Below are 24,757 nucleotides of genomic sequence, written 5' to 3'. Positions count from 1 at the left end.
ACGTGTCACTGCAAGACTTCATTACCCACTTGCCAGCACACACCTATACAGGAAGACTTGCAGGTAAAGCACAGCCATTTGCAGACAATGGTCCTAGTTAATGGGAGTCATCAATATTCCAAACCACCATTAATGGCCCACACTTTACATAATCACAATAGGCCCTCAGAGTTATATTTTATATTTTTAGTTTCAGATACAAGAGTGGTCCTACAAATAGGTTGATCACACTCAGTAGATTATAAGCTTTGTAATGATACCTTACAAGAGATCTTTTGCATGAAGCATATTTCAGTTACATTATATTCACATATTAAATTTTTATAAAAACATATAGACTGCACAATGTCACAGGTTGCTTTTAACCTTGGTGTAGTCTAGTGCTTCAGCGGGGTCCAAGCTCCTATATGCTTCTTGCACAGGGCTGGTCAAGTATGGGGCTATTTGGGTGGTCAATGGTATGGTGGCCATCCATTCAAAGGTGACCAGGAAAGTTTGGGGTCATCTCCAGGGCCCATTTTCATAAGCCAGACAGGAATCTTGGGGAGGAGAGCATCTACTACAGACCCAGGAACTGTGATGTTGGATGCCCCCTGGAGCTGTAATAGCATTGCCACCTGCTGGATCAGGTGTTCTCGTTGTGCCTGGTTCTGGGCCGCCAGCTCGCAAATTAGCGGTTGTTGCTGGGCAGCAATCTGTTGCAGTATCTGCCCTTGCTGTTGCAGGTTCTCCAAAATTCATTTAATCAGCTTTTCTGTATCTGTGACCTCTTTTGGATCATTCAATCAGTGGTCCTTTTGTTGCCCAAGGTCCAGTGTGCTTCAACAGCAGTCTTGGGAACTACAAGTTGTGGACTTGAAACTGCAGCATGTTGGGAGAAATTCCTGGTTCCTGCCAGGATGTACCCTCTCCCCCCCAGCAGGAGGTCTCAGCACTGACTGAGCTGGGATCACATAGCCAGTAAGCAGAGAGGATGCTGCTGGACTGTAATCCTGTTCTATGTTCTTTACAGGTAGGACCAAAAAGGGCTTAAAGAGCACCCTGAGAGGAGTTTAAATGAGACAAAAGGAGAACATGGGCTTATTTGTTTTAGGGTTTAGATATTGTGAGAGTTAGAACATGTTTGTAAGTGGGGCTGTGTTGTACAATGTACCCTCTGCTCTCTCAGCAGGAGGTCTGAGCACTGACTGAGCTGGGAGCACGAAGCAGGCAAGCAGAGAGGAGGCTGCTGGACTGTAATCCTGTTCTTTGTTCTTTACAGAATAAACCTTGTTCCTGGTAATTTGTCTGAGTGGGTCTAGTCTGCGGTGAACACACACTGACACACAACGCAGAGCACACAGAGGAGCCTCAGGCTCAGTTTCCCAAAGTAGTGTAAAAAGTCGCAAGGCAGGCTTCCCCTATCTTGAACAACCTCTACAACCTCATAGTGGGCCAGTGAACAGGAGGGGGAGTTACACTTTTCACAGGACTCAGGTGTTGCCCATATTCTCCACCATGTATCGGAGGTGGTGGGCTTGGGTCCAGTCCCAGCAGCAACACCTGGTGGCAGTTCTCTGGGTTATGTCTTTAGTCTTTCATGTAGGAGGGATCCTCCTGAGATGTAATGTAGCTTCTGTGCATCGTGGGTTATCTCCACAGCTAGGGGAGACAGGCACTGGAGAACCGAGGCCTAATCTCACCTACCTGCTCCCAGTGCACTCCCCTTCATTTAGACCTATGGGTCAAGATGCAAGGAGGAGGAGAAAGGTGTGACAGCTCGACTACCCCACTACTCTCTCTTTCCCAGAGTGTCAGGCCTTCCCTAAGTGAAACAGACGGGGGGGGGGGGCGGGGGGGAGGAATGACCTTCTTCTGCCAGATGGAAGTGGAATACTGGAATTTATCTGACCATGAAAAAATCAAGTCAAAGCAGAATTGAAAACATTTCTAGAAAGAAATCAGCAAAGGGAAATAGAGCTGGAACTACCAACTGGGGCATTTAGGCACACGTTGAATAGATTCCATGATGGTGACAAACTACTTCTTTCACAATCAATAGATAGGAATGCTTTTAGCTACCAGACTTATGGATGGTAAACTCAGGGGTAACAGAATTAATTTGTTCCCCTGACTACAAAGTGAATTTCCAGCACAACTGAGGTCACTTCCAACAGTGAGTTTGAAAAATGGGCCTAACATGCATAGCTTAGTATGTTCTACATCACAGGTAGTGAATTATCTTTTGTTAAGGCACAAATTTCTTGGCCAAGGTATAATCAAGGTCCAGACTCCAGAGAAAATAATTAAAAAAACCCAATAATAATGAGTAAAAAAAAAAAAAAAAAAGATTGTGGGGTCCATTCAAAAGCATATGGTAGTCCAGATTTGGCCCGCAGTCTGCCTATTGATTACCCCGTTCTACATAATATGCATTTACTTTATGTGAGCCCATAAAAAACACTTACATTTACTTCAAGTTGTCTCTCCATCTGAACCATAGATATTTGATGTTCTCTGCCTTTAGCGGCTTGATCTTTGATATCTTCATCAGTTACTCCACATCGATCAGGTGAATCTTCATCAGCTGCCATTTGATAAATAACATGTTGAAATGTAGAGGAAGATTTAACAGGTTCAATTTCATAGTTTAAATCGTAAATCATCAAATGGCCCCTGAGAATTGCAAAATTGAAGTGTGATTTAGAGACTTGAGAAAATTAAAAAACTCTGCAAACATATTAGAACTGGTCAGGAATTTTCCATCTGAATTATTTTTGATGTATAATGCAGATTTTGCAGAACTTGTACTGAAATTTCCTCCTTTGCCTCCTGACAGGAATGTGCTATTGAGGGAAAAACATTTCCAATTTACAATTGACTAGAAATGTTCTTGGTAACACAGCCACCTTTGAGAGGCACAATTAAGAGCCCGAAGAGCCCTGAATGGCCATCAAGCCACAGATCAGTCATCACCGCACTACCTGTTTTAAAAGCCACAGATCCATCATCACTGCACTACATACTGCACTATATATATATATATTATATATATAATTAAGATTACAGACTTGTGATTCTAGCCCTATGCAGTAACAGCAAATGACACTTAACTGATTAGCATGAAATCTGCATTAGGAAAAGATAAAGGGGCACTAACCAGTTATTCTGTTATGTTCAATCTACCTTTCCGTTTCAGAAGAAGAAAATTCATAATGTTTGCAGTCTAGCATACTGAGGAGTCTACATTACCAGAGTCCAGAGCAGGTGCTGAGAACTGCAACAGATTCTGGGACATCCTCTACATATCCAGAGTAGTAGCAATCATCCTGCAAGGTCCAAAAAAAAGTTTTTCTTTTCTATCATTAATATTAGTCAAACAGAATAACAGATACTAGTTACACAAAATTAAATATACACAGTGCAAAGTCTAATTTTTTTTGCATCTGATCTCAAAATGGGGTTCTAATATGAAAAAGGAGTGTACGAATGACACCTTTTCACTCAGCAGATCTGTTCTCCTGTGTACTCAGATCTGCTGACTTTGGTGTTAAAACCAAGTTTTGCTGCTTTTCACTCATGTTAACAGTGCAGAGACAATGCTGCAGAGATTGAGTGAGCTTCAAAGAGAGGTTCTCAAATATTACACCTTTCACACAATGAATTCCTAATACCTTACTATTCACGCTTCTACTACCTTACCATCAATAATTAGTTAAAGGCATATTAACAGAAAAATAAGCCTACTGGAAATGACATGAATTTTTCTAATACAATTATGTCCAAGGAAGGAAGAGGGCTGAAGCATAGTCAACATAACTCTGAAACTACACAACCTTGAATCACCTGCTTTTTCAAAAAGTGACAAAGAGTCCTGTGGCACCTCAGATGCATGTAGTGGAAATTTCCAGAGGCAGGTATAAATATGCAGGCAAGAATCAGTCTAGAGATAACGAGGTTAGTTCAATCAGGGAGGATGAGGCCCTCTTCTAGCAGTTGAGGTGTGAACACCAAGGGAGGAGAAACTGCTTTTGTACTTGGCTAGCGATTCACAGTCTTTGTTTAATCCTGAGCTGATGGTGTCAAATTTGCAAATGAACTGAAGTTCAGCAGTTTCTCTTTGAAGTCTGGTCCTGAAGTTTTTTTGCTGCAGGATGGCTACCTTTAAATCTGCTATTGTGTGTCCAGGGAGATTGAAGTGTTCTCCTACAGGCTTTTGTATATTGCCATTCCTAATATCTGACTTGTGTCCATTTATCATTTTACGTAGGGACTGTCCAGTTTGGCCGATGTACATAGCAGAGGGGCATTGCTGGCACATGATGGCGTATATTACATTGGTGGATGTGCAGGTGAATGAATCGGTGATGTTGTCACTGATCTGGTTAGGTCCTGTGATGATGTCGCTGGTGTAGATATGTGGGCAGAGTTGGCATCGAGGTTTGTTGCATGGATTGGTTCCTGAGTTAGAGTTACTATGGTGCAGTGTGTTGTTGCTGGTGAGAATATGCTTAAGGTTGGTGGGTTGTCTGTGATCGAGGACTGGCCTACCTCCCAAGGCCTGTGAAAGCGAGGGATCGTTGTCCAGGATGGGTTGTAGATCATTGATGATGCGTTGGAGAGGTTTTAGCTGAGTACTGTAGGTGATGGCCAGTGGAGTTCTGTTGGTTTCTTTCTTGGGCTTGTTTTGTAGCAGGAGGCTTCTGGGTACATGTCTGGCTCTGTTGATTTGTTTCCTTATTTCCTTGTGTGGGTATTGTAGTTTTGAGAATGGTTGGTGAAGATCTTGTAGGTGTTGGTCTCTGTCTGAGGAGTTGGAGCAAATGCGGTTGTACCTCAGCGCTTGGCTGTAGACGATGGATCATGTGTTGTGTCTGGGATGGAAGCTGGAGGCATGAAGGTAGGCGTAGCAGTTGGTGGGTTTTCGGTATAGGGTGATGTTAACGTGACCATCACTTATTTGTACCGTGGTGTCTAGGAAGTGGACCTCCCGTGTAGATTGGTCCAGGCTGAGGCTGATGGTGGGGTGGAAGCTGTTGAAATCGTGGTGGAATTCTTCCAGAGTCTCCTTCCAATGAGTCCAGATGATGAAGATGTCATCAATGTAGCATAGGTAGAGAAGGGGCGTGAGTGTACGAGAGCTGAGGAAGCCTTGTTCCAGGTTGTTCTGCTTCAAGTGTTGTTCTGCTTTTTCAAGAGGTTCAGGAAAGATTACAGGTTTATATGAAAATCTAACACCATCTGAAACAAGCTTCTGATATATTAGGAGTGTTAGCAAGAAACTGAAGTGAAAATGCAGTCTTACTTGTGTATTTTCTTCCTAGGAGCCTCTATATCCAGACACAGGGCTCTTCCCGTTCTGCCTACCAACTGGAGGCAGACCAATTCCAGAACAATATTATTTTTCCACTTTGGAAGACAACTACAGTAAAGTTAAAAACTATTTGATTCGAGTCATTTCCAATGGAACCTTAATAAGAGATTTGGGAATACTTCTTTGGGAAAATAAACCAATCTTCCCCTTCAAATTACTTAAAAAAATGAGTGGATCCTCAAAGGGAGGGTCAAACTGTCAGACGTGGGGGATGCTAGAAAGGATACTCACAAGCAGGACTGAAGTTTACTATTAATTTTTTATTTATTCTACAGGAGGGCCTAAATACCTAGAGCAGATCAAGGACCCATTGTGCAGACACTGTTGTAATAAGTGGACAAAACAGACCTACTCCAGTATGTAAAGCACAGGAGAGCACAGATCATACAAAACAGTATTACATGCACTGTACCTGTATCAGTTTACTTACCACACCAGGGCATTGTTTGGGATCATATCAGAGTCCCCTGGGTTGCCCAGAGTTCTTGGGGTCATCTGGGCTCAGAAAAGCAGGTGTAGCAGTGCAAGACTTACCCCTGTAGCACCTCCTGCTGGTCTCTCAGGGAATTAGCTTCCAGCCTTTGGAGAACCCTCTGTCAGCCGATGTCTCACTATCCCTGGGCCCCCGTGTCCCTCCCAGACCCCGGTGCCCCTTTCCACTGGGGTGCTGCCCCCTGGCAGTAACCCCACAGTCTCTGGGTCTCCTCCTTCCAGGGGAACCCCCACTGCCTATCCCCACCTCACCTCAGTATATGGCTACTGCCCAGTCCCCATCTAGCCCTCATTCACTGGGGCAGACTGCAGTATATAAGCCACTCATCACAGGCAAGGTGGATTTGGACCTGCTGCCTCTACCTACCCTTGGGCTGCCCCCGCAACGTCAGTACCTATTCAGGCTTATACTAGGCCAGCAGCCTGGGGGGTTTCCAGGCCAGAGCTCTCCAGCTCCTCTTGCCTTCCCCCAGCCCTGCTCCACCTTAGGTACCCAGGTACACTCCTCAGCAGCCAGGCCCTTCTCCCTCTAAAGGCAGAGAGAGAGTCTGTCTGCTCCTGGCTTCCCTGGCTTTTATAGAGCCAGCTGGGTCTGTTTAGGGCATGGCCCCAGCTGCGGCTGCTTCCCAATCAGTCCAGCTTTTCCCCCCTACCCCTGCCCTCTCCAGGGCTGTTTTAAGCCCATCCAGGCAGGAGCGGGTGATCACTCCGCTACAGCAGGTGAGGCCCCACTGTACCATAGGGCTCCAACACATTGCCCATCTTTAAAAAAGGAAACAAGGAGAATCTGGGTAACTATAGACCAGTCAGCTTCACCTCAGTCCCTGGAAAAATCATGGAGCAGGTCCCCTAGGAATCTATTTTGAAGCACTTGGAGGAGAGGAAGGTGATCAGGAACAGTCAACATGGATTCACCAAGGGCAACTCATGCCTGACCAACCTGATTGCCTTCTATGATAAGATAACTGGTTCTGTGGATATCGGGAAAGTGGTGGACGTGATATACCTTGACTTTAGGAAAGCTTTTGATATGGTCTCCCACAGTATTCTTGCCAGCAAGTTAAAGAAGAATGGATTGGATGAATGGACTATAAGGTGGATAGAAAGCTGGCTAGATTGTTGGGCTCAACAGGTACTTATCAACGGCTCAATGTCTAGTTGGCAGCCAGTATCAAGCGGAGTGCCCCAAGGGTTGGTCATGGGACCGGTTTTGTTCAACATCTTCATTAATGATCTTGATGATGTGATGGATTGCACCCTCAGCAAGTTTGCAGATGACACTAAACTGAGGGGAAGAGGTAGATATGCTGGAGGGTAGGGATAGGGTCCAGAATGACCTAGACAAATTGGAGGATTGGGCCAAAAGAAATCTGATGTTGTTCAACAAGGACAAGTGCAGAGTCCTGCACTTAGGATGGAAGAATCCCATGCATTGCTACAGGCTGGGGACAGACTGGCTAAGCAGCAGTTCTGCAGAAAAGGACCTGGGGATTACAGTGGACGAGAAGCTGGATATGAGTCAGCAGTGTGCCCTTGTTGCCAAGAAGGCCAACAACATATTGGGCTGCATTAGTACAAGCATTGCCAGCACATTGAGGGAAGTGATTATTCCCCTCTATCCAGCACTGGTGAGGCCACATCTGGACTATTGCATCCAGTTTTGGGACCCGCAGTACAGAAAGGATGTGGACATATTGCAGAGAGTCCAGTGGAGGGCAACAAAAATGATTAGGGGGCTGGGGCACATGACTTACGAGGACAGGCTGAGGGAACTGGGCTTATTTAGTCTGCAGAAGAGAAGAGTGAGGGGGGATTTGATAGCAGACTTCAACTATCTGAAGGGGAGTTCCAAAGAGGAGGGAGCTAGGCTGTTCTCAGTGGTGGCAGATGACAGAACAAGGAGCAATGGTCTCAAGTTGCAGTGGGGGAGGTCTAGATTGGATAGTAGGATACACTATTTCACTAGGAGGGTGGTGAAGCACTGGAATGAATTACCTAGGGAGGTGGTGGAATCTCCATCCTTAGAGGTTTTTAATGTCCGGCTTGACAAAGCCCTTCCTGGGATGATTTAGTTGGGGTTGGTCCTGTTTTGAGCAGGGGGTTGGACTAAATAACCTCCTGAGGTCTCTTCCAACCCTAATCTTCTATGATACTATGATTGTGTTTTTTCCTCTCACTGATCACAAAGCTTCCTGCTTGTGTGGCTCTCCTTGTTTCTATGTGGCTCGCTAATTTAAACCTCCTTGGATTCCTTTAGTCTGTCCTTTGGGTAGCTTTCCACTGCTCTTTCCCCTTCCTTCAGGAGAGTCAGCTAAACTGATTTGCAAAGAATGCAGCTCACCCATTGTTCAGGTGGGTTGATCCTGAATAGAGGCGTAGGGTCCTAAGCACCATCCCATTGTATTTCTGCCTGGTGTGTACCTGTGTGTACCTGCTACAGACCTGTCAGCAATGATGGATCCACATGCATATAGGCACTCATAATACAGCAGGTTTTCATAGTACAACTTCCCAACGTGAACCAGAATTTGTAAGTTGTACAGACGTATTCCCAATCCATCACATTTCTCCCTTATTGACAGGAATCTCCCTTATTGACCAGTACTCCAGGGATATTTTGGCACCCCAGCTTCAGACAGTGCATCTTCTGTTACTACTTATTAATTCAAACTTAATACATGCATTCAGTCATTAAACAATTCCAATAATCGTACCAAAATACAATTTCATGAAAACATCATAGGTAGGTTCCTACCTACATCGTATAAATCTCCTCCATCATTATCCCAGAGAAGGGGAAACTAACTGCAGAGTTAGCGGTCTCCCCCATTATGCTCGTCACCCTGGTATTTCTGATAGGTTGAGGTGGTCCCAAGAGCCTTGGGTCTCCTTCTGAGAGAAGAGTGGTCGCTGTCCTTGGGCAAGGTAGAATTCTCTTCTTCACCCCGCCTGGGGAGAGGTGAGGTGTGTTTCTTCCTCCATCTCCCTCAAGTTTAATTACATCATGACCAAATAACCTGAAGGCATAGATTAAAGAGAATTTTTCTACCTCCTTTCCATCTACACTCTTCCAGTGATTGTTTCACACCCCTCTGGAGCTTTTCCCACCCTCTGGTGATATTGTAATTTTGGCAACACTCTTTACTACTCTCTGTTTCTCTCAATCTAGGGGAACTCTGACACATGGCACCTTTTGTCTGTGCCTGAATTTCCCTTTTCCTGAGAAGTTTTGAATCATAACACCTGTCAGATGTGCCATAATCTTCCCTGCTCCCAGCGGAGGTCTGGCCCAGACCATCTCCTAGCTGTACCAGTATCTTGCTGCTCTCAGCTGAAATCTGGGCCACAGACACACTCAGCATTGACCTAGTTTCCCAGGTGAGGATAGACAGAGATCTTTCCCCTGAGCCTCTGATTCTGGCCTTGATGGTTTGCACCTGAAACTTCAGAGATTAATCCTATTACATCATTATGCAGATTAACACATCAAATGAAATAACCTCCCATATTTCCACAAGCAGAATCCCAGAACATCCTTTGGTGTCCATATTGACTCAGGGTAGAGGCAGAGCGATGGGATTCATTCTATCCCCACCTGATTGCCTTTTAGCTGCTGTTAAGGCATGTTATATGTCCTTGTTCTTTGGTCCCATGGGCATGACTTGACTCTCTTCTCCTCTTTGAGCCAGCTGTGTTTGTTCTGGTCAACAAGCTTCTGTTGATCCAGTTCTATCAGCTCTCTCTGATACCTGGATACCAGCTCCAACAATCTCACCTCCAAGTACAGTCTTTTCCACTCCAGGCTCCACAGTTCTAGACCTCTTGCCGTTTCTGCTATGTACAGCACTGCAGTTGTGCCACTGTAGTGTTTGAAGTGTAGACAAGCCCATAGTAAGAGAAAGTCCCTGCTCTGAAGAGCTTACATTCTACATAGACAAGACAGACAAATCAGTGGGACAAGATGTAAAGTGACTTTCCCAGTGCCACACAACTGGTCAGAGATAAAGTTGGGAATTAAACACAGGCCTCAGTTCCAGTCTAGTGAATTGCATTGCCTCCTTTGATGCACCCGCTTCATGTTTGACAGTATTTTGTGGGGAGGAGGGATAGCTCAGTGGTTTGAGCATTGGCCTACTAAACCCAGGGTTGTGAGATCAATCCTTGAGGGGGCCCATTTAGGGAACTGGGTTAAAAATCTGTCTGGGGATTGGTCCTGCTTTGAACAGGGGGTTGGACTAGATGACCTCTTGAGATCCCGTCCAACCCTGATATTCTATTTATACTGGAAAAAGCATATCCATATCCAAGATGGAGGAAGAATCAGCTTAACTACATACGCACTGGAAAGGGGTTATTGGGGTACCATGTTCCATAATGCCCATCTACCAACAATGCATGTGCAAGGGAGAGCTAAGAATGTCAATCATATCTTTCTAGCTCATCTGGCTACTGTGATCTCTCTTCTGATTCGCTCCTGAATGGTGAAATTAAGATGATGACTAGCAACAATTTTGACCTCCTCCACTTCTCACTCCCTTCAGTTGATGTTAAAGGGCAACAAAGCTTACACAAAAGAAGGAATAAATACCAATAAACTAAAGAGAATGAGACTTTCAAACTGCTAGAAGTGAGGTTTTTTTTAAATCTCTGTTCGATTTCCTTCCTTCAGGCACAATCCTCCTCCTAGTGAAGTCAATGGGAGTTCAGACATTTCCTTCAGTGGGAAAAGAACTGGGCCCTTCCCATCATCATACTCTCCCAATCTACTTCCTTCTACAGGTCAGCAAGGCTATTGGCCCTCCAGTAACTATTCATTTGCCTCTACGTTCCTTGTATACTTGGCAGAATATAACCACCGCTCTCTAGCAATTTGATTTTAAAGCAAAAATATTTTGCAGCTATTCAGAGAAGATGAGCCCTGCTCACTTTTAACAAGGGAAGGAGGAAATGAGAACAAAGAGTAGGAATGGCCAACTATTTTTTAAAATATTTTTTAAAATCTTTGCAACTTTCAGCAGTTTGACAGCCCATTTTCTTCATGTTGTCCCCTCTTTCAGTTAGAATTTGGCTAATGAATTTTAAAAAATTAGTATTTTACCTCAGAGTGATTAGCCATGAAATGTGTAAGCAAAGAAGGCCATGAAAGAACTGGCAGAAGACAGTGACAGAGAATATTGAATGCTCTGGCATCACCTGGTAAGAAGTACCACAACTAGCAAGTGGCCTTCAATCAGTGGAGGAACTCAACTGCCAGATGTGTCAGCTGTTCAGAAGGAACTAAGATCTAAGGAGAGGTTATTAATCAGGGGTTTATTAACCATACCTAAGGTTAAATTCATCAGCTTTCAGCCCAGGATATGCTTGTCTCACTACACAGAAAAGTCCCTCAAATTACAAGTCAGTTGAAGATCCAGGAATTTGTTATCAAAACTGACAACCTTCATCCATCCAGTCTTTAGAGCATGGCAATTTAATTTTACTCACTATTGTACTCTCTAAGATACATGTCTCATGCTTACCTGTATATATGGATAATCTGTTATCAAGTCTCCCTTCTCATTGTAAGTAAAAACTGGGAAATTTGGGGCTATGAACATTCTGAAAATAAAAGATTTTTAAAAATTAGAAATTCAAAAGCAGAGGATCCTGCTGAAGCAATATAGATAATGCAAGATGGCACTTGATATAAATATATGGTAGGCAGTCGTTATGTAAAATTGGTTATAATTAACTCTGCTGTTGTTAGGCGAATTAATGTTGTTTTTATAAGAATGAAAGGGGTTATTTTTCTGTCAGCTAAAACCGCAAAATAGTTCAAGCTAGTTAAAACTGCATTGAGAGGAAACCTGCAACTGTTGCATGAGGATGTGTCTGAGACAAGGAAAACATCAGCTGACACAAACATGTGCAACTGGCACTTTGGCATAGAATACAAAAAGGGGGATTTGAGCATCAAGCTTCAGCTCAGCAGGCCTATTGGACAGCAAAGACCACCTGGATGATGTGGTGAGTCCTCCTTGTAGCTCTACTATATGTAACAGGCCATTGCTTATAATCTTAGGGAAGCATTATCATAGTGACGTTCAGTACAGCATACAGGATGTACTTCCTTTGGTAAGAAGCTGATCAGCCTTTGGGAAATAAAGGTACTTTTGGTGAATTGTCTATTCATAGCTTATTCTTAAAACCAGATCCAAAAATTACAACAGTTGCTGCTTGCAGTCTTGATACATGTGAACTGTTGATTACATATGGACTAAGGCCCAGCTCCTCAAAGGTATTTAGGTTTCTAGCTCTCACTGAAGCCAGTGGGATTTCAGTGGCTAAATACCTTTATTTAGCCACCTAAATGGTCTTCTGTGAATCTACAGTCAAGACCCGATGCATTCTGCAGAAGTGAATTTGCTGCAGAATTTGCTTCTTGCCGCAAAGCTGTGCTCCAGAATCTGTGCATTAATTACAAAAATAGTCCTAGTTCTCCTGGTTGTGAAGAAACACTCAATTCAAGTTTTCAAGTTTATCTGATGCAGGGATACCATTATGTCTATTTTAGACATGGGGAAACTAATGCCCAAGATGATGAAGTGACGTATCCAAGGTTGCCCAATAGACCAGTGGTAGAGAGGAATAGAATCCAAATTCAGTGCCTTATCTACTAGGCATCACTCACACATTACCAAATTAAACCCATGAATACCTCATTCGACAGTTCTGTATTATTGTAGACATTTAAAAAATGGCAACATAGAGAGGTGTGTCAGGGTACTAATTTGTCCACAAATGCTGGATCTGAGAGAAATGTGGCACTGTAAGGAGCATGTTTATTTGAAGCCTTTCTAGTGCTGACAACATCTCCAGCACTACAGGACCATCACATCTTCACTTGGCAGCTCCTGCCTTACAGCAGGCAAATTTGAAGCCCTTGGCACTGACAGATGCAAAAGACAAATCCAGCCTCTTCTGTTCCAATGTGGCGCCAAAGCTGGACACACGGTGATCCACCAATTTGGAGCTAGACAAATATACCAAAGGCTTCTGTTTCTCCCCTGCAAAGGTGTTGTGATAATTGGGCCTACAAATTTACCCCAATTATGAGGTCAACTGCAAAAAATGAGGAAAAGATTATAAAGTATCACAATAACCAATAGCAATAAATGTTGATCAAAAAAGGAACACAGAAAGACTGAATTAGTCTAAACCAGTGGTTCTCAAACATATTTGATTGTGCTCCCTCTTCTTTGTGTTTGTAGTAGTATACGCCACCTCCCCCCCACCACACAAATATATATACCGTTATATTTCATGATGTTTTTTTTTTTTCTTTTTTTCTTTCTTTGTTTTTTTCTTGAGTTTTTTTTTTTTTCCTGTTACATGAATGATTCCACAATCCATTGTAATAAGAGCAAAAGCAAAACTGCAATTGTGATCCATGCTTGCAATTAAACATGTACACTGCATCGTAGGACACATATTAATGTACAGTTCCTTTGAGAACCTCTGGTCTAAACAAGAATGCCCACAGATATAACTCAAAGACTGTGTTAAGATTCCTTGGTAAACAAAAAAAGTGTGGAACCAGAAATTAATAAATCAAAATCCGTGTGTCAGAAATTAGGTCTAATTGGTGGACAAAATAATGAGGAGATGGGCTATTCCACCCATCCTTCTTTTTCAGGTTTATAAAAGAAGAAACTTTGGGGGGGGGAGGTATTGTGACAATGGCTGACTTAAAGTTGAGAAAAAGGGGAAGGAGTGAAATTCACCATCATGGCTGCCACTCCTACTATCCCTTGAGACACCAGGCCTTCTTTCTTTTAATCCCAAGAGATGTCCTGACTAGCATGGGCCAGAAAGAGGGATCCAGATGACATTGCCACCTCCACTGGCTCTAACTAAATCCCAAACCCCATCTGGGTAGTGAGACTTTGTCTCTTCCCCCGCTCTCCCATAAGTAAGTGTCCTTTAACTTCCCCAAATTATTTTTTTTCTTATACATCCCCTTTTTCCTTCCTTTAATAAGAGTATGGCTTAGCAGGCAAAAACTATATTCTGCAACACTGTTGCAAGCCTGTGATCACAAGGGCAGCTAAACACAATACAGACGCTCCCTGGGTTACGCAAGACCCGACTTACACAAATTTGCACTTACGGAAAAAGTCCCATAAACCAGAAATAGGATTTTTGAATTGTGGAAATTTTTGCATAACGTACGGGTATACGTTTCCGACTTACACAAAATTCGAGTTACGCAAGGCTTTCCAGAACAGAATGATTGCGTAAATCGGGGGGCATCTGTACCCTTAAACAGCCCAATGCTGTTACAAGTTTGCTAGGTCTCGAGGTGGCTCCTCAGACCCTGTGCTATGTCTGAGTTTTTCCAGTAGAAAGTTTGCAAATGAGAGTCAACAATGGAGACAGAAACTTCATTTTTCATCTTTGCTGATTTTTTATTTCTCCTTTTGTGTTTGAGTCTTTTTTTCTAGTAAATGGGATCAAACAACAATAGAAAAAGCAATAACAGCTCCAGCACATCTCAACTATGTTTTATATAAAAAAAAAAAAAGCATTACCATTTACGAAATTGTCAAACACATTTTTTCACCACCTTCTAAAGGCTCTTTACAGCTAAAAGGAATGAAATGCAGCCAGAGTTAAACATTATCAGGTATATTTAGGATATAAAAGTAAAAAAATAGGCCTTAGGATAAATTAGCACAAGTAACTTAATAATAAACCTGCTGAGCTTGTGTCTATGTTCATGATATGCTGATGTTTTGAAAATAATTACTGAGTTTGGATAATAATGTCTATGAAAGAACAGTAGATGCCACAAGATGACCATTGGTAGCCAGGATGAAATATTAGAGACTTTCTTACGGTAACCACATATTACTATGGTGATAGGGTCACATACATGCTAATGAGTACAAGGGGCACTAATGAGTTACCCTATGAAAAACGGGGTACTGAAAAGTAATGCTGTGTGGAAGTCCAAATAAGGAAAAATGTTGACTGACATTTTGGGTTTCTTTGCAAAGGGTGGTATGAGTAATAGAAATGCTAGACATTCCATATTGTTGTCTCTCTCCTTTACCAGACTGAAATGAGTAGATTGTTATTCGTTGGTCAATAAAAGTAACTACAGTGCATCTCATTTAAAAGAATCACTGATGTAAGAATCAAACCATACAAGGATCAAAACCACTGCAACAAAATCATTCCTATACTAACATATACTTAAACTAAGGGATAGACCAAGGGAAAGACATGGCAGACCAAGGGACAGATAGGGTATGAATGTGTGGATGGTAAAGTAAGGTGACCCAATAACAGTGTTTAGCCCACTGGCTCATCTTCAGTCCATGCATTATGGGTAAACATCCTCCACATAAAAAGACAACATGTGGGGAAATGTAGTAGAAAGAAGGAGCCTGAAGCATGGGCCTGGTGCAAGGCCTGAGGCCTGAACCAAAGTCAGCAAAAGTTATGCTATGAGCACGAGTCAGGCCCTGTCAAAAGCAGATGCTTGCCTGCAAGCCAGTGTCTGGTACATGAACTCGGCACCAGTATTGCTAGCATTGGTAAAACACATTGAATATGTAAACACATTCCAGCAGGCCAGCACAAGAACACCCTAACCTGGCACACAATAAAATGGTTTGACAAAAGTGATGAATAGTCATATTTTGTCTGAAACATCAGGGGGAAAATACAAGGGGAGGTAACAAATACGTCTCATGAAACACGTAAAATGATACATAAGCTGTTTATCCCAGATTGTTTGTCTCAGTCTATAAATGTTGGAATACCTCGCTTTAACCCTTCGTCCAACCTAGGGGGCAGTGGAAAGTCCCACCACTGGCTGAGCTGCATCCATTGTCATGGACATACATGTCTTAGTATCCTCAGAGTCTGCCAGGTGCTATTACCGTACTTTGTCAACAATAAACTTGGCCGGGCGCCTTCACTACTAAACCAAGTCTTGTAGTCTTATTGGGCAGTTTGATTGGAGCCTGCTGTATGGGCTATTTGTCCAGAGTCAATGCAGCATGCAAAAAGAACACACACACACAGTCAAACATCTGCAGCACTTAGCGTACCTCCTCTCGGACAGATCCCAGGCAAACTCCCTCTGTTAGCCTCCGCTGTTTGCCGCTCAGCCTGTTCGCTGCTGACTGCCTTTTTTATAACAGTCAGGCCCACTCAAGGCCCACCTGGAACAAAGCACTCCCAATTCACACTTTTCAAACAAACAATCAAGCACACGGTCAAACTGACAAACTGTCCCCGCAACAGACACTCAGATACTCACCAACACAGCCCCCCTAATGCAGCACTTAGCGTACATCCGCTCGGAAAACTCCCTCTGTTAGCCTCCGCTGTTCGCCGCTCCAATGTGATCTGACAATACTTGTAAGAATCAAGTACTTACAGGAATCAAATAATCCGGGACGGATGTGATTCTTATAAAAGGAGTGCACTGTATTACATAAAGAGCATTTTATGTAGTCTGTTGTGCACCATGGGTTCCCCCTTCTATTGATTACCTCTCTACTGTAGTTGATCTTGGGGGCTGAACTCATAGATCAAAGTAGATGTAAAACTTCACCTTGGGGTTCAGGAATTAGTTAAAGTAACCCGTAATATAGACAGGGCTTCAGAGAGATATTAAGCCTTTCTTAATACTTTACATTTCAAATGCTTTATCTGTTTTTCCTTCTTTTGCTGTATCTTTATTAAAAATGTTAAATGGCTTTTTAATGGACTTTGTGCCACGGCACTAAGCAGGCTGAGGTTTCAGTATACCAAACACAAAACCTTCTTTAACACTGCACAGTGACTGGATCATGGTGACTTTTTGACTTTTGGGCCCATATATTCCATCAAAACTAATACAACAGGGGGTTTCAAAGCAGATGATGCCCTACACTTTCCTTGCACAGGAAAGGGAACTGATAAGAGGAGGAACCTGAAGAGCTATATCCTAAGGTCTGTAATTAGACAAGCTTGGAGCTGAGTGTATCTGTTCTTTTGTGCCCAGGGTGTAAATGCCCAGCAAAAAGAACAACACACCATAGAATGAACATCCCTGATGCATATCAGGCAGCAAGTACATAGATCCAACTCTGGCAAGACAGAGGTGCATGAAATGATATGACATGTTCTTTAAACCCGGTCTCTCCTGTTGGATCTTTAGGGTCTCATCAGTAGCCCTGCGCGGATAAAAAATTTATATCTGTGATGCAGATATCCATGGATATAAAGCAGATATCTGTGGAGCTGCAGGGCTCTAGTGACAACAAGCAAGACCATCAGGGCCATGGCCAGCGATTGGGCCAGGAACTGCAGCGGCGAAAGAAGCGTGTCAGGCTGCCATTTGCCAGAGCCAGCACCCAGCTCCTCCAGTGCTGCTGTGTCATCCCCAGTTTTGCCCAGTGGGGTGGTCACCAGGCTCACTGGCAGCTGTCCCTAGTCACATTAGTGTGTGAAGCAGCTCGCACGCTCCCAGACAGGAGTCCGATCCACGCAGTCATGTGCGATTCCTGTCAGGGACTGTGTGAGCAGTTTGCATGCACTAGCGTGACCAGGGACAACTGCCAGTGAGCCTGGTGCCCACCCCACTGGGCAGGGCTGGGGGCAGCACAGCCATGCTGATGAAACTGCCCAATTTGGGAACTGGCTCCTGGGAACAGTGGCCTGATATGCTGCTGCTTTCGCCGGTCACTGGCCATGGCCCTGCTGGTCTCACTCACTGTCGCTAGAGTCCTGCAGCTCCATGGATATCTTCTTTATATTTAGATTTCAACAGCTTCCACCCCACCATCAACCTCAGCCTGGACCAATCTACACAGGAGGTCCACTTCCTAGACACCACAGTACAAATAAGCGATGGTCACGTTAACATCACCCTATACCGAAAACCCACCGACCGCTACGCCTACCTTCATGCCTCCAGCTTCCACCCCGGACACACCACAGAATCCATCATCTACAGTCAAGCGCTGAGGTACAACCGCATCTGCTCCAACCCCTCAGACACAGACCAACACCTACAAGATCTTCACCAACCATTCTCAAAACTACGATACCCACACAAGGAAATAAGGAAACAAATCAACAGAGCCAGACATGTACCCAGAAGCCTCCTGCTACAGGACAAGTCCAAGAAAGAAACCAACAGAACTCCACTGGCCATCACCTACAATCCTCAGCTTAAACCTCTCCAACGCATCATCAGTGATCTACAACCCATCCTGGACAATGATCCCTCGCTTTCACAGGCCTTGGGAGGCAGGCCAGTCCTCGCCCACAGACAACCCGCCAACCTTAAGCATATTCTCACCAGCAGCCACACACCACACCATAATAACTCTAACTCAGGAACCAATCCATGCAACAAACCTTGATGCCAACTCTGCCCACATATCTACACCAGCAAACATCATCACAGAACCTAACCAGATCAGCTACATCATCACCGGTTCATTCACCTGCATGTCCACCAATGTTATATATGCCATCATGTGCCAGCAATGCCCCTCTGCTATGTACATTGGCCAAACTGGACAATCACTATGTAAGAGGATAAATGGGCACAAGTCAGGTATCAGGAATGGCAATATACAAAAACCTGTAGGAGAACACTTCAACCTCCCTGGCCACACAATAGCAGATGTAAAGGTAGCCATCTTACAGCAAAAAAACTTCAGGACCCGACTCCAAAGAGAAACTGCTGAGCTTCAAAGACTGTGAATGGCTATCCAATTACAGAAGCAGTTTCTCCTCCCTTGGTGTTCACACCTCAACTTCTAGCAGAGGACCTCACCTTCCCTGATTGAACTAACCTCGTTATCTCCATACTGATTCTTGCCTGCATATTTATACCTGCCTCTGGAAATTTCCATTACATGCGTCTGACGAAGTGGGCGTTCACCCACGAAAGCTTATGCTCCAATACATCTGTTAGTCTTAAAGGTGCCACAGGACCCTCTGTTGCTTTTTACAGATCCAGACTAACACGGCTACCCCTCTGATTCTTTATATCTGCGGATAACTGCATCCTCGGATGTAAATTTTGTATCTGTGCAGGGCTCTACTCATCAGAAATGAGCCAGGAACTGAAGTCTCAGTTGGTCTATGAATTTAAACTGAGAAACAGTGCAAGAGCTATCTAAAAGCATCTACATTTTCTAAAACTGTAGTAACTTAAATCAGCCGACAGGAGATTTCAGATACAAATTAACAGAATGTGGATCTCCAATACCTGCAGTTACATACCAAAAAGAAGCCAATGCAATATGGGACTGTATGACATTTACTAATGTTAGTTCTGAATGATAGCTCTGGGAGGTAGTTATTGTGTGGTCTCCACGGACACCTCTTTTCAAGAAGATTGCCAAAGGTCAGCAGCACAGGGAGGCACAAATCTCATTGGTGCTGATATGCAGAGCCCATCTCCAAGAAGAGACTACTGTTCTGAGTTCTCATTTAGTTAATATATATTGTCTAGTGTATCTCAAGCCTTTCTGAAATATCCTTCCATGGCATAAGGCTACATGGGTGTAGAGTTTCATGTGAATTGGTTTGCTCTTGGCAAAGTTAGAAAGCATGTAAAAATCAACTTTATAATGAAAAGTAGCTTTAATTTTAAAGTATGGAGATGCTTGTCCCTTCCTAATTATTACTGGTCTAACTAATGGCCCCTATAAAACCAGTTTTCCTTGCATCCCATCTTCTACTTTTTTACCACTTCTGTTATTTCTCCATATCTAGATTGACAGCTTCTGGGGCCAGCAGCTTTTGTCTTCATACTTGATTGTAAAGCCCCATGTACACCTATTTCTCTAAAAAAAGAGCAGATGAAAAGTTTGGAAGAAAATAGTCACTTACTTCTTCTGTAGTAGGTGAACAATATGGAGATTTCCTTCTACTTTAATTAGATAAGACACCTTCTCCTAGAACATTCAAATAAAAAAGTAGAATTCAATAGTATTCTAAAACTCTGACTAATCAATCCCTATACTGTACTCCATTTTATAAAAATTGTATTCATACATTTCCTCAGATTGTGTTCAGAGAAGATTTTCTTCTCCTTTCATGTAAGGCCTCGCTACAGCAACGAAGTTTGCTAAATATTTCCCAAAGTTGCCAATACTGGTCCAGCTAGATCACCATTAGCAGTATAGAGTCCTGTGGCACCTTTAGGACTAACAGATGTATTGGAGCATAAGCTTTCATGGGTGAATGCCCACTTCGTCGGATGCAGGCATTCACCCATGAAAGCTTATGCTCCAATACATCTGTTAGTCTTAAAGGTGCCACAGGACTCTCTGTTGCTTTTTGCAGATCCAGACTAACACGGCTACCCCTCTGATACATTAGCAGTATGAGGATCCTGTTTACATGAGGATCCCCTGCATTGCTAAAATTGGTGTAGCTCAATCAGTGCCAGCAAAAATGGGAAACATTTAGAAAATGCCCCTAGCGAAGACAGAGCCTAACAGTTGACACTAAACACCATTGCCACAGCACTACTATGCAGTCTCAAATTGAGGCTGAATAACGATTTTGGAATAATGGATAGAATCAAATTGAATAGAGTAGGATGCTCTTACTGTCTTAATTTGGCAGCAGCCTCATCTTTACGGCTGCTCAGAACTGCACATTGCTCTGTAGGATAACACCTTTTCAGTGGCTATTGTGATTTATTCTTGCATACCATGCGTGCTCCACAAAAAAAGTGTCTCAACCTCATTGTTAGTATATGAAGTGCAGAGCATGAATCCCACACATGCCAGTCCATTCTCAGGACTGGCTGTCAGGGAAAGCTGATTTTCATAAAGAAAACACCATACTTCCTTATGGTATTCCATGATACAGGCATTCTTTAGATTTTGTGCATTTAAAAATCTGGCCCGTAGCCCAAAGTCTTTTGAAAGGTATTTAGGTTCCCATCTGAATATTTAGGCACCCAAATACTTTCAAATCTCTGGCCCTAAGTCACTGTCTTAGTCACAGACTATGGGTTGCAGTTTTATCATAAGGGCTATATTGTGGCATTTAGCCACAGCACAAAGCTACAATTCCAGTTCGAAAATTAGGATGGAGTTGTTCCCCAGGAGTCAAACATGGACACAGAAGGTTGAAATTCAGTTTACAGTGCTCAGTTCATTTTTGTTTTTTTGTCTGTTTTAATTTACAGGGTTACAGGGAGAATGTTTCACTCAGTACTTCCCTCACTTGGTTAACATTTGGGTCATAAAACTTGCATTCTTCTAGATTCTTATTATAACATTTGTTGCTCAGAAAAGTCTTGTAGAATATTTCCAGTAGGAAAAGATATATTAAGAATCCCTAAACTATGACAACATAGGTCAAATTCTATACCTCACATACCAAGCAAAATTCCCCTTCAAAGAATGTACAGCATGAACTTCCAATCCTAGTACTCTAGGAGGAATTCAAGACAGATTATGAATAAAATCAGCATGCCAGAACTATTTCTCAGGGGTTTTATACTAGCCCAGACAAATGGGCTATTCCCCCTACCAGAAGTTACAGACAAGAATAGCCTTATGATGGCATGACTATTCTTTAAAATTGGGGGTTGCCAACTCACAGAGGTACTTCCCTACTTTACGGGAGTGTTGTGAGGATAAACATTTTAAACATTGTGTAGTGCTTATATCCCTTGTTACTGAGAGCCATATAAGTACCTTCTGAATTCCTTAGTTCCTTGCAATGAATAATATACTATATGTTTTACTTCCATAACATTATAAATGTTATTAACGCACACTGAGTTCCACTCATAAAAATGTCAAGTGCAGTTACACAGGTAAGCAGAGACTATATTAAGGATTATCAACCCTTGTGCTTCAGAGGAGAACCAAACCACTAATTGCTCAGGATAAGGAAGAAACTTTCTGCCCTACATAATTTATTATAGAGGTGGTTACACCTCCCGCTGAAGCATCTGATACTGGCAGTTACCAAAGACTGGATTCAGGGATCATTAGTCTGAGTCAACATAGCAATTCCAATTTTCTTAGAAAGCAGTGCTACCTTGGTGTCTATTCCATCTCTTGGTTCCAGCTTTCTTGGAACTATTACTTCAGAATAAGATAATTTTAAAGTCTCAGAAAAGCCTAGAAAGAGAAATAGTTTCAAATAAGTTAAAAAGAATATAAGTTTACAGTTATTTGGATATGTGCTTCTGGATTCTGACACTGCAAATCATTTTATACAGAAGTCACTCTGTACAATGTGCGAAGGAGGAACAATTCTAGGGATAGTGATGAAGTCTGCGTCTCAATTCAATAATATTTGTAAATCATTTAATAAGCTTAGACACAGAGAGAACACAGTAGCATTACTACTCCTTTGGTTCTCTTTCCCACCCAAACCCAAGCCAATTTCTCCATCAGGCCCCTTCCATCCTCCTGATTTTCCGACCAACCTCACTGTATTCCCCCATCAATAGGTTCTCTCTTCCAAGCAAACACTTACCCCCTCTACCAGACTACACCCTCCCTGGTCCATCTTACCCCATCACATCCAGCTTCATTCTTCTAATACACCCCACATTAAGCCCTGCTCCTCTATCCCTCCTCTGCATCTCACAACTCTCAACCATGGCAAGCCCCATAGCCCCCACTGCTGCACTGTACTCTTCAATGAGCCCTATTCTCTGCCCCTGTAATCTCAGTGGACACCACTTCATCACCTACGATTGCAAATCACGCTCAGTATGCCACACTCCATCCACTGCAAACCTCTCCTCGGAAGAACGTTTGCCCCCTTACTCAGAGTCAAACTACCTTCTTATTCAGCCATATTCCCCCTATCCATATTCTGCACTCCCAACTAGACCCCCATCAAGTAGACCTCTCTTTTGTCAGGCACTCCGAAACTCTACTGGGCAAGACCCGTTTCCTTCTTCCTGTTTCATTACTCATAAATATCCCTTCTAGGGCTACTCCCTTTTTCACAGTCACAAACCCTTTCCTGCTGCACCACTCCCACATCATCTTCACCAGACTGCACTCCTCTCCTCCCTTCGCCATCTGCCCAAGCTTTCATCAGCTGACTCAGGTCCCTGCTCCACTGCCCAAACTGCTCCCACATCAAAGCTCTCCTTAATAAGGTCCACTACCTAATCTGTCCCCAGTTAAGCAAGTCTCTCTTTTTCTCTTTCTTCTCTTTTCGCCAACCCTGCCACCCCAGGTTCTGCCTAGTCTGCAGACCCTGCTCCACTGGTCTAAAAATTTGCCTCTCCCGGGGACTCTCACTCCACGTGCCTGCCCTACACAGACCCTATCCGTGAACACTTTTGTTTTAATCTTGGCAGGCCCCACTACCCCGCTCCCTGTGCCAGTACACCTGGGCCCCTGAGCAGGATCTATTCCACACTCCTCAGTGCCTCTCAAAGCCTCATTGGCAGGTCCTGCTCCATGTCTCCCTGCAATCCCCGCAACATCCCCTTTCAGCAAACTGTACTCCTTCCTGTGTATCCCAAACCACCCCTCAGAGGAACTCACTCTGCCTCATTGATCCATACCCCAAATAAAGCCTTCAGCAAACCCCACATCCCCTCCCTATTCTTTCCTCCCAAATTCACCTAGTCAAGTCTCACTCTGTGCCCCTGATTCAATCCCCTACAAACTGCCCTCAGCTGGCACTGCTCCCCACTCACAACAGCTCCTTAAAACTTCCTTTAGGGAGCCCCACTCCATGCTCAGCTACCCTGAACCCCTTGGACTGCTCCCAAACATCCTCAGCATGCCTATTTCCCTCACAACCACCACACCTTCGCTCCCCACCAGAACACTAACCCTCTGAGGGGCCCACACCACCTTCCCTGTTCAAGCACCAATCGAGCCTTCTGTGGGCCCTGCCCTACCCCCACACTACCTCTTGACCACAGCCATGACACCAAACTTCCTACTCCACACCTCTCCCTTGCTCCCCCCCCTGTTCTGCCCCTACCCTCACAAAAATCCTTCTCTTCCTCCCAAAAAAGTCAGTGAGACTGATTCCCCAATCCCTGCAGAGCCTCCATTTGAATCCCACCTGGAAGGCCCCCTCCCCCATCCCTCCTCCAGCCTCAATGAATTGGCCCCTCTATCCTTCCCCATGTGACACCGCGGTGTCTTCACCACTCCCCTGAGAGACACCACTTCCTCCTCCCTATTAATCTGGGGCAGGAGCAAAGTCCCAGCACCAGCCCGACCCCGCAACTCACAGGAGGAAGCCTTAGCGGTTCCTCACACACCCCAGCCTCAAGAGAAGTCACATCAGCCACTTCCCACCCAGCCCCCTCCCTGCTACAGCACTCGCCCCTTTCCAGCTGGTGCTCAGGGCCACCCTGCTCCAGGATCCAAACACTTCCCAGCCCCTCGCCCTGGCTCTAACCCCTCCCTTCTCCCCTTGGTCATCCATGCTCCCTTTCCTCCTGCCCCCAAGAGAGTCCCTTTGCCCCCCTTCCCAGTTTGTCTCCATGAACCCTCAGGCCCACCGCCCCTTTCTGCCTCCTGCCTGGTTCTGGGCCCTGACCTGCTCTCAGCAGATCCTGAATCTTCCCTCTCTGGGCCCTGCTCTAGCTTCACAAATCCCCCACCCCTTGATATATTGCCCAGTGCTCCCTGCTGCCCCCAAGACCCCATATTCCCCCTTCCCTCAAGCCCCTGTTCCCTGCATTGTGCCTCAGTCCTGCTCCTCCTCCTGTTCTGGCCATTTTCCCTCACAGCCCTGCTCTGATTCCTGGCTCCCCCCTTCCCTGCTTGGCCTCTGCCTTGCAAGCATGACCCCAAATATCTACCCACTCTGGCATCTGCACCAGACTCACTGCCTCCCTCACCTGGGCTGAGGAGCAGGAGCAGGGCCCAGACCTGCAGCCCCATCCCCGCGGCT

The 24,757-nt window shown here is 44.2% G+C and overlaps 1 protein-coding gene across 1 annotated transcript in view; it reads right to left on the bottom strand.

The window, feature by feature from the left end:
* LOC113407719 (disintegrin and metalloproteinase domain-containing protein 20-like) overlaps positions 1–24,747 on the bottom strand; it is a gene marked incomplete at its 3' end in the record, with an annotated part of 214,612 nt that extends 189,865 nt beyond the window's left edge. The window contains 6 exon segments of the mRNA XM_026657440.1: positions 2,448–2,655; positions 3,232–3,308; positions 11,365–11,443; positions 19,736–19,800; positions 21,911–21,993; positions 24,705–24,747. Coding sequence (XP_026513225.1) covers positions 2,448–2,655; positions 3,232–3,308; positions 11,365–11,443; positions 19,736–19,800; positions 21,911–21,993; positions 24,705–24,747 — 555 coding nt within the window.
* Positions 24,748–24,757: the final 10 nt, after the last annotated feature.

The sequence above is a fragment of the Terrapene carolina genome, unplaced genomic scaffold (genome assembly GCF_002925995.2).
Source record: "Terrapene carolina triunguis isolate 2854851 unplaced genomic scaffold, T_m_triunguis-2.0 Scaffold244, whole genome shotgun sequence".
Classification (NCBI taxonomy): domain Eukaryota; kingdom Metazoa; phylum Chordata; order Testudines; family Emydidae; genus Terrapene; species Terrapene triunguis.
This window is presented reverse-complemented; position numbering and strand designations above follow the sequence as displayed.